Source organism: Grammomys surdaster, unplaced genomic scaffold, assembly GCF_004785775.1.
Source record: "Grammomys surdaster isolate TR1022 unplaced genomic scaffold, NIH_TR_1.0 126271, whole genome shotgun sequence".
NCBI lineage: Eukaryota > Metazoa > Chordata > Mammalia > Rodentia > Muridae > Grammomys > Grammomys surdaster.
The window spans coordinates 6550806-6562039 of NW_021621071.1; the positions used below are offsets into that span (position 1 = coordinate 6550806).

An 11234-nucleotide genomic window follows, 5' to 3' on the forward strand; every position below is an offset into this window, starting at 1 on the left:
CCCCCCCCCCCCCCCGCCCCCCGCGGGCGCCGCCGGCCCGCCCCGGGGGGGGGGGGGGAGGGAGGGAGGGTGGGTGGATGAAGTATTTATAATTTTGGTTCCTTCCACTGAAAGCTAAGAATGAGAAAGGAAGTGCCATTCCATGTTACCTAGGGGCACTGGTGAACAGCACCCCTGGGCTATTACACTAGTTTACTGGCCGAGATGGACGGTGGGTTCTACCTCGTGAAACTGCAGCTGACTCAGCACGCAGCCGGGCTGAGTGTCACTAACCATACAATGAGCAAAACTAAGAAGGAAGAGATGTGTAGCCTAGAGGAGACAGGAGAGACAGAGGTGGTGAACGACGGAAGAGGGGAACCGAACCCGGGGAGCCGGGGAAGGCGGAGAGGCTGGAGGAAGGAAACAGGAGAGAAGACGCAGGAGCAAGGGGTGAGACTGGAATTGAGAAACGGAATAAGGCTTTCACAAGAGACGCTCCTTGCACACGTTTGAGTGAAGTGGGCTGAAAGCTGTAATTATTTCAAGTGTGAGATGACAAGCCAGACACGGCAGGACTCACCTAGAATCCTGGTACTCAGGAAGTAGACGGTGGAGGGTCGTGAGTGTCAGGCCAGACTGAGCTACAGTGTCTGAAAATACCCACTCCCTGCACATGAAGCTCAGTGGTAGAGCACTTGCTTGACATGTTTGGTTTGGTCCACACCACCACACGCACACACTCACACACTCACACACTCGCACACATGCACACACACACAATGAATTCTGAGCTACAGAATGATTAAATTTTAACGTCTGTGAGTGCTACAGGGATTGTAGTTATAAAACAGGCTATTATTCATTAAGTGCCCAACCGTGGGTCAGGAAGGACACTGTCTTTACACACATTCTCTTACAAATAGGCAAAAGACTGGCTGGGAGCTACACCTGAAGCATGTTTCTACCACTTACTAGCTGTGAATTCAAAGCATGTTTTTTATATGTGATACGTATTCATGATATGCATGTGTGGAGGTCAGAGGTCAATGTTGGGTATCTCTCTCTATCACTTTCCACCTTAGTTTTGGGAACAGGAAATCCCAGAGCTCACCCAAGGCTAGACTGGCTAGCCAGTGTTCTCAGGAGCCCTCCTGTCTCTGACTCCTCAGTGTTTGGCTCACAGACAAGCAGTACTGCGCCCAGCTTTTTGAGTAGGTGGTGGGGATTGAACTTGTGCCCTCATGCTTGCGTGCAGGCACTCTACCACCTAAGCCATCTCTCCGTCTCCAGAACACATGTATGACCTGTGTTCCCTAGCGTCCCACCTGTCAAGCATAAGCAAGGAAGAAACTCTTCCGGAGAGGGCAGGATTGTATGTTCCAGTATTAATGTGTGCTATCTTAAAGGTAGTCTGTGATCAGTCAATGGCAGTTACTAACTTTGTCAATGTTAACAATTTCTCATAACGACTCTGTGTGCCATGGTATTATGTGATATCCATTTTATAGGTGGAGAAATGGTAGCAAGGAGACAGTGACCGCCTCTTGCAAGATCACAAAATGAGGACGTAACAGACAGAATTCAAATCCTGATCTGCTCAGCACAAAACTCCGGCTCATTTTTTTTCTGCCCTTAAGCAAAAGAATACCACCTATGTTTGTATTCCCACTAGGACAACACCAAGATGTTCTGCTCCTATGCAGGGGCCATGTTAATATTGGGGTTCCTACCCCAGTTCAAAGGAGACCATCAGAGAGCCCTGTGACTTGAGAACTACCTATAGGCAGGAGAGTGGCTCTCAGCACTCCCATTTCCCTGAAAGAGCCTGGATGACCTCACCTCTTTACCATCTGTCAGCTAACATGGACTGACCGCACTGTATCTCCTAAACCGCTCAACAATGGCGGCATTCAGACTGATTGTTCAGAGAAGGAGAAAGCCCCATTGTTTCTTACAGCCACACACTTACTTGATTTCCAGAGAGAATTTGACGTTGGTGGGTGTGTTCTTATTAACAGGAATATTATAATTATAATGCCCGGGCCTAATTTTAGAAGAAAATAAAATCGCAAGTCAAAATATGCTCCCCAAAGCTTCAAAAAAAAAAAAAAAGGCCTTTTGACATAGATCACACACTCTGTAAACTACAAAATAACACAGGATAAATTTAGAAAGTTGAGTTTAACCTCCCGTGTCTGTAGTTTTCAGAGACAAACTCATCCAATGTCAGTGTGAACTTGGCTTGTGCCTTAATATAAAATGTGGAAAGTCAAACCCCAAACCAAAATACACAGAATCAAACGCACAGGAAATGACTTTGGTCACAGGGAAACAAATTTCAGGAGAAAAATGAAGTAAACATTAAATCCTCCTGGGAAGGCCCCACGAGATAACGCAGCGTAAACCACTCTCCCTTTTAAAAAAATTTAACAGGAATTGTGTATATTTAGAACCTAAATCAGTTATAATTATGATGGCCCTGGTTACCATTCAGGGATGGAGGAAACTGTAAGGTAAATTTGCTTATCCCTAGGTCCACCTATCAAATGAGAGATGCTCAGAGCGAAGGGCCTGCCCCACTGATGGCTACTGTGATGAAAAACTCCAGTGAACAACACGTACATAGTTAATCAAGAACTCTGATTGGTCTCCCCATGGATGGCACAGAAAAAACAACACAAACCAGATAACGGGGAGGCGGGGGGGGGGGGAGGGGGAGAACCAGCCATTTTAGATTCTCTTCAAATGATACTAAACTAATTGTCAAAATGTGAAAGAAAAAAAATACAGGGAGTTGGGAAAAGCCAGCAACTTACAATATTTAAGAATATCAAAACATTACATTGTGAACCTTGGATGTGCACAATTTTTATCACTATATTTTAAAAATACTAAAATTAAATGTGTTATATACCAAGATGTATATATATATATGGCACATTATATTGTGCATCAGGAAAATATTTAATTTTTGCTTGTCAATTATATGTCAAAAAGGCTGAAGAAAAACTTTACATTATTGCCTTATATGTGTGTGTGCGAGCGCAATCTGCTTTAGGATCAGAGCCTATAGAAACTAGAAACCTTAAACACCTGGAATTCCCTTGCTCTTCTGCACCTTCCAATACCTGCTGCTTCTCAGTAACAGATCCCAACCCATCTCACAGGGAGACATGAGTCTGTGAGGACATTTTGCTTGAGTCTAGGATTTGGACCTGAGTCATGTGATTCATCTTCATGATGTCATTCCGTCATAGTAACTAACTAACATCTGTCTGGGATGCTTACTAAAGGTGTGCTCTACAGCAAACTCACAAAAGTCACACAAAACTGCAAAATAGAGATAAATAACATGGACGTCTTAGTGCTAAGGCGAGAGTTTAGTGTGGCCACAAAGATCGGCATCAGAGGTCACTTTTAAATGCACGTTATTTTTATAACGCAGGAACATCAGCTTGAAGCCTGACCTAGTGGGCTGAAAAAGAAAAAAAAAAGAACTGTGCCTGAAAACCCGTATGTCACATGTGTGACCCCAACTGAAAGCAATGGCTCGCCTCTAGGTACCCAACAGGTACATATCAAATTGAGAAACACTCCCCATGCTGAATGTCCACAATTTCCATTTCCACTTGCTGTAGCCACTTATGTTCTCTGTGTCCAGATGCATCACTGCCATGTGTGTGTGTGTGTGTATATGTGTGTGTGTGTGGACACACACTGGTGATGGATGTTGTATCCAGGCAATTGTTTGCCTTCTAGAGTAAAAGCTACGCTAAGCTGAGCTGGATTTCCACAGCAATTAAAATAATACTCTTTGTGGTTACACAAATGTCCAACCCACTTGTATCCATCTTGTGTTCAAAACCAACTAGCCACTGGGAGCATTGCTGTGTGTCCCCGAGGGACAGTCTTGTTTCCCAGGATTTTGCTTTGGGTGTAGCTATTAAATGAGGAGATTGGGATCATGGGGTTTGTAGTTTATTGACGTGTGTGAACACCCACCATTTCAGACTCCCTCATCTTCCATGTACCCTATGTGCTTTTACTTAAGGAACGACATGGATTTCAACGTGAAGCTTTGGTTTTCATTCCGGTCTCAAAAGTATAATGCTGACTAAATCCCAGAAGCAGCCAGAGAGCATCATGGGAGGCTTACCCACCCGCAGTAGAGCATTCTGCTGCAATACCGACGGTCTATCGTTTGCTGGATTTCTACAATCTGAATGGAAGCGATGGTTGTGTCGATCCCTGGATTAAAGAGAAAAGAAGAACAATTAGATGAGTAGCGAAAAGGAAATAAACTCTCGTGCAGGGGGAAAGCTGTGTTCCTACTCTGTCCCAAACTGCAAAATGTAAGCCAAGAGAGTCCCAGACAAATACATCCCATCCACACTCAAATGAGGAAGGTGGGAACTTCAAAGATGTTATTAAAATCCTGGAGCTTAACCACAGTTTCTCTGGCTGCAGGTGACCATCCCCAACACCTCATTAATGCTCAGGCTGTCAAGGATTATAAAACGTGGCCACCCAGGTGTCCACAGTGCATGTGTGTGTGTGTGTATGTATATGTATGTGTATGTCTGTATGTGTGTGTCCGTGTGTATCTGTGTGTGCCTGTGTGTGTCCATGTGTGTGTCTGTGTATATTTGTATGTGTCTATCTGTGTGTCTGTCTGTGTGTCTGAATCTGTGTACTTGTGTATCTATGCGTGTCCATCTGTGCATTTGTGTAGGTCCGTGTGTGTGTGTGTGTGTCTATGTGTGTCTGTGTCTGTCTGTTTGTCTGTGTGTCTATGTCCATGTATGTGTCTGTGTGTGTGCCTGTATGTGTCTGTGTATGTCTGAATGTGTGTCTATATGTATATCTGTATATGTGTCTATATGTGTATCTGTATATGTGTCTATATATGGATGTGTGTCTGTATGTGTCAGTTTAAGTCCATATATGTGTCTGTGTCTATGTGTGTCTGTTATGTTTCTGTAAGTGTGCCTGTATGTGTGTCTGTATGTCTGTCTCTGTGTGTATGTCTTTGTATATGTCTGTCTATGTGTGTGTGTAAGTCCATATATGTGTCTGTAGGTGTCTATATGTGTCTGTATGCTTCTGTAAGTGTGCCTGTATGTGTGTCTGTGTGTGTCTCTGTATGTGTCTATGTGTGTGTGTTTCTGTATCTGTGTGTATGTGTCTGTCTGCCTGCCTGTGTGGTGTTGGTGGGAGTGACAAGTAGGATGGTTGTCACGTTGTTCCTGTTTCTCACCCCACTAACGCTCCTGAGGCTGTGGTGCTGCCTAGTCTCAGAGGGCAAAAGAATGTCACTTAAATGTCAACTTACAATCACTCTCCCAGTCTGGGTTGATAAGCACATTTCTTGTCAGGAACGATTTGTTTTTGACTTCTGAAGAGTAAAAACATCTGTCAGTCAGGAAGGCTCCTTCAGGATGAAAGGAAGCTGACTGAGCTGAGAGTTGACTGCAACCCCACCCATTCCCTCTGCCCCTCTAACGCTTACCCACACCTATCTCATTTATTCTTGCCCTCACCCAAGAAGTTGTCTGGTATGAGAAAGTCACTCGCACCCCAACACATTCTAAACTCCAACATTTTCCTCCTCAGAATGCCTCTCTGTGGAAATATGGCCTTTAAAGAGGGCATCGAGAGGATGAGAAGCAGCTTGGATGAGCTCTGGTCCAATCTGACAGCTGTCCTTATCAGAGCAGGAGATGACAGGGAGACACCAGGGCTGGCTTTGTGCACATACACACGCACAAAGAAAATATCATTTGTGGACCTAGCAAGAAGATGGCCTTCTGCAGGCAAAGGGAAGACCCCCAAAGAAGCCAGATTTGTTGACACTAAGATCTTAGACCTCTAGCCTCAAAAACTGTCAGCCCCCTCCCCCAAATGTCTGTTGTTTACACCACCCAGTCCGAGGTGTTGTGTCATGGCAGCCTGAGCAGACTACATCATCACCTCGGACGTCCCCAGAGCTTGTAGCTGCCCCCCTGTGAGCACCGAAGCGTGTGCTCTTCAGTGATACACATCAGCCACCATGTGCAAGGCCTAGTCCCTCTGGGTTATCCCTTAACTTCAAATTTGGTTTTATTCCTATTATCTTCTATAGCTCCTGGGACAGCCTGGGTCATATTAGGGAAGCATTGTTCTCTGGTTAATGAGAAGCCAGTGGTAGTTTTATTTCTCATCTAGTTACCGAATCAAAAATGTTGCTAACCAAAGCTGTTAGACCCATGTCCCTCAGGGTCACACTCGGCATGGTTTATGCAATATTTAAACAATGGACACATGTCATTAGAGGGTGTGGGTGTGTGAATAGATCCAGTGACAGAAGACTCATAACTCCGGGGACAGGCCTAAGTGTCCTTTCAGTGAGTTGTCATCTCTCTTCCTGGTCATGTGTTTTGATGCCAACTCTACTTGGGTGAGAACAAGCCCTGAAGGGAACAGCTGGGCCCAGCCTAAGCCTGGCTCCTAAGTGGTTGCTGTGGATCAGATTTTCAGATTTCCTTTATTTCTGGGTGAAAATAAAAACCATGACAAACAGACACTCAGAACCCAGGAACGAGGATGAAGCAACCACGTGTATGTTGGAATCTGATTTCTGACCTATCCTGGAAACTCAGAGGGAGAGTAAGGCAATACCCTGGGGAACAGGCCATTGAGAATTTAGTCCAGGTATCACTAAGGAATGGAGTCGGGGTGCATGGTTCCCGTTGGCTTTTTCTACCTTGCTCATTCCATGGCCCCTCTCCTACATAATAGATCCTACTAAATGAGATAGCCTGGCTCAGAGTGCATGGTTAGTGAGTGAAAATAAAGGAAAAGAAGAAGAAACAAACTATACAGAGACATGATGAATATTAACCTTCATACAGACAGCATTGCAGGTGCCCGAGGATGAGCAGAAGTATACAATGACTGGGTGCTCCTTCCTGGTTATTAAATAACTTAGATATGTCTATACTATATATAATATATAATATGTAATATACAATATGTAATATGTAATATATAATATATAACATATAACATATAATTTATAACATAATATAATACATAATACAATACATAATACATAATATATGTATGCATATCAATCATACATCCAATAAGTGATATATATTTGAAGTGAAGGAAAATCATAATAACTATACCAACTACTCATTGACTATTTTCTTTTTTTTTTTTTAAAGATTTATTTATTTTATTTATGAGTACACTGTAGCTGTCTTCAGACACACCAGAAGAGGGCATCGAATCTCATTATGGGTGGTTGTGAGCCACCATGTGGTTGCTGGGATTTGAACTCAGGACCTCTGGAAGAGCAGTCAGTGCTCTTAACCGCTGAGCCATCTCTCCAACCCATTGACTATTTTCTATTAGATGTTGTTCTGAGCGCCCAACGACAGCCCAGCAGGATGGCTGTCCCTTCTTGACAGATGGATACAGGGGATAAGGAACAGAGAGTAAGGGATAAGGCAGATGAGTACAAAGGATAAAGAATCGTACAAGGGGCTTGCCATCCAGACTGTCTGATCCGCTACACCACTGTTCTGCCATCCTAGAGTTACATAAAACAAGATTCATGGAGAAAAAAACTGAGTCTAAACTGTAAGGCACCGGGGTAGGCGGGGGTGGGTGGAGGACCCAGCCAGCTGAAGACAGGACTCAGATGACTGAGGTGAGAACAGAGGCAAGGGAATCAAAAATGGCATTTGCAAAGCACAGAGGCCGCCGCTCAGGCGTCAGGTCTGTACACAACAAATAATTTAATTCTTTTATTATTTAAGTTTTTAAAAATCCTTTATGTGTATGAGGTTTTGCCTGCACGTCTGTATGGACACCATGTGCATGCCCATGTCTGAAGAGGTCAGAAGACGACATTGGATCCCCCGGGATCGGAGTTCCAGATGTTTGCGTGTCAACATCTGGATGCTGGGAATCGAACCTGGGTCCTCAGGAAGGGCAACAAGTGTTCTTAATCTCTGAGGCACTCTCTCCAGCCCCAAAGAAGTCTTTTAAAAATTAGGTGTTGAGAGCAGTCACTTAGTAGTGTGCCGGATAACCTTGGCTGTCAACTCGGTTCCACTGAGAAATGAATCAGCCGTAGTTTCTTAAACTGTGCCTTCACGGGGCTCACATAAATAGGTATGACAGTTGTAAAAATGTTTGGCAATAATAAAAGAGCTCTGGGTACACAACAACCAAACATTCACTGAAAATCACATGCTCACTGGATTCTGGGTGTTTTAGGCTCACTTGATGGCGCTCCATCATGCTCCCCCCTTGGTTCTGAACATCCCATGATGCTTTGTCACTACCCAACACCAACATGGCCTTGGCCCCCTCAGCTCACACTCAAGACTGCAGTCCACTGTGATGTTTTCACTTGACTGCAAAGCTTTCTGCTGTTATAGAAACATTCCATTCCATAAAAGGAAGCAAAGACTTTCAATCGTTCCCTACCATTGTTTCTCGGAGTGAAGATCGGTTAGTTTGTCTTTTGGGTGGACTGTGTTAGAATGTTAGATTTTTAAAGACTGTTATTTGGCTTGCTGGCTTGAGTTTCATAAAAATGTCATTAAATGAATCCTGGGCTCAGGATTAGGGAAGAATTTCTGACAGTTTCTAAAATGTCCTTAAACATAGGTCTGCAATTATGTACCAAGTGTGTATGCAAAGACATGGTCAGCCCCAGGGATGAGAAAATCAAAATATTGATTACTTCAAAAAAATAATGGTCCCTCAGTACCAAGATTTAATTTTTGTAAAATCTTTCTTTCTCTTATTTTTATGTGTATGTGCCTGAGAGTATGTATATGCTATCTTGTGTGTAAATGGCTAAAGGAAGGTGACAAATCCCCCAGAACTGGAGTTAAAAATGGTTGTGAGCCACCTAATGTTCTTGAAATAGATGTATGATTTGTTATCAGTATGATATGAACATCAAAAAATTATTTTAAATGAATTTCTTTAAAGACATATTTATCAGTAAATGTTTTGGGTTTGTGCCTATTTAATATGCTCATATACCTAAGTTCACTTGAAATTTCTCAGACAAGAAGGATCCTGGGTTGAAAAGAAGCCGTACTGTAGCCTAGGTGATTGGTATAGTGCACTTGTGGGTGTGTCAGTTGGGTCATTTCAAAGATGGCTCTTATGTGGGTCAACGGCTGATAGGGAAAGCCCTTCCCTGAATGTAGACACTGCCGTTCAATAGACTGGGAGCTGGGATGGAGAAAGACAGGAGAGAGCATTCTACAGCAAGCCCCCTGTCTTTATCTCTCATTTCCTCCCTGCTAAGAGGTGAACTGCCTCTCCGCAATACATCCCTGCTGCCATGGTGACCTATCCTTCTTAGGCCAGAATAATGAGCCCTTTCAATCATAGACAGACTCCTCTACAATCACAGGTCAAAATAAGAGTTTCCTTTGTAAGTTGCTTTTCTCGAGTATTTTCTCATAATGATTTAAAAAAAAAAAAACAATTATGACCAAGGCAACTCACAGAAGGATGGGTTGTTTACTCGGGCTCATGGGTCCAGAGGGGTAACTAACCATCTTGCAGGGGGAAAGTGAAAGCAAGCAGGTGGCTGGAACAGCAGTCTGAGAGCTCACATCTTAAACCCCAGGCACAAAGCAGAGAGAGTGAGCTCAAAATAACAGTCTTTGATCTCTCAAGGCCCACCTGCAATGACATGCTCCCTCCAACAGAACCACACCCAACCTCCTTCCACCGGGACCAGAGTCACTAAGCCTCCCCAACTGGAGACAAAGTATTCAAATGTCTAAGACTGGGGACCTCCTTTAAACCACCACAGAGAGTTGATTTTTGTTTTGTTTTTTTGTTTTTCGGATTTGTATCTACATTCACGTTTCAACATTTCAGTCTCAGGGTAGGAAGCGGAAGCAGTTGGCTACAAAACTTGGAGACAATCTTTCTTGAAACCTCTCTCCTCTACTGCTGTTCTTACCCTAGGTGGAAGGGCTTGGTTGCACGCTGCTCGCCCGACTGTGAACACCTTCAAAATGAACTTGTCAATGTTTGGGGTACAGTGGACAGGCAGTGCCAGCTCCCCGTGGTATGCTGCAAATATTTGCAGAAGAATAGAAGGGAAAGAGGAAGGAAATGAAAAAGAAAAGCCAGTTGTTTAACCCATAAGTATCTTCCGGTTACTCAGAGGGGAAATCCCCAGGCTAGGACTTGAAGGATGCTGAGAACAGATTTGAGAGCCTGTGTTTCTCCCCGGTTTCAGCACGTAGGGGTGAGGGTGCTGTATTCAAGTGTCTGAGCACACAGCCCAAAATGATGCATTCCATTATTGGCTCTTGAGATATGAGAAATTTCTAGAAAACTGAATATTCATTTTCTTTTGTACATAAATACATATGCTTTCCCCAGGGCTTCCAGATCTCTTAGACTCAAGCTGTTCCAACAATAACTTTGAGGTGCTCATCGGCTCCTCATAGATCCACTTAAGAGTGCTTCCACAGAAGGCTGAAGGTTCACAGGCAAATGAGGCCTAAAGAGAGGTAGAAACTAGAACTTGTCTGTTCTGTTTGTCCCTTGCCTTGAGTTCTGTTTGCTTGCTGAGCTTGCAAGGGAAGGAGCTCGCTGTAGATTCTGGCAAGAGCACTAGAGACTCACTTCCATCCCACAGAACTGTGTTTATAGGTTCTTGAAGAAAGACAACCCCATATATAAGATGGATTGTCTCAGGAGACATTGTTCTTACTCATGTGTGTGTGTTGAGACAAGGTCTCCTACAGAACTGTCATCAGGACAGAACTGCTGTTCTTCCTAACTGTAGGGATTCTGGGTATGTGCCGCCATGCCCCGATAAAGCATTGTTTAAAGCAGTAATTTCAAAGCGAGGCTGGAGCTCAGCCGTTAAGAGCTTGCAGAGGATCCAAGTGACACAGAATCTGTGTTAGGCAGCCCACAACCAGAAACTCTAGCTCCAAGGGATCCAGTGCCCTCTTGTGGCTGTCATGGGCATTTGGATTTATGTATACAGAGTATACATATATGCTTATGTATACTCTGAAATGCAGAGACACAGATACAGGCCAGACGCAGACCAGACACACAGATCACAGACTAGACAAAGACACAGACCACAGATAAGACACAGACACACTGACACAGACACAGACAGACACAGACACAGACACAGACACACAGACACAAAGACCAGACACAGACACACAGACCAGACACAGACCACAGACTAGACA

General features: G+C 43.9%; 1 protein-coding gene across 1 annotated transcript in view; it reads right to left on the reverse strand.

The window, feature by feature from the left end:
- Positions 1 to 1947: 1947 nt before the first annotated feature.
- The window catches only part of Myrfl (myelin regulatory factor like), a 112188-nt gene continuing 102901 nt past the window's right edge, over positions 1948 to 11234 (reverse strand). The window contains exons 20-22 of the mRNA XM_028759039.1: positions 5315 to 5377; positions 4143 to 4230; positions 1948 to 2026 (exon numbers count right to left, since the gene is read on the reverse strand). Coding sequence (XP_028614872.1) covers positions 1948 to 2026; positions 4143 to 4230; positions 5315 to 5377 — 230 coding nt within the window. The remainder of the gene's footprint in view (positions 2027 to 4142; positions 4231 to 5314; positions 5378 to 11234) is intronic.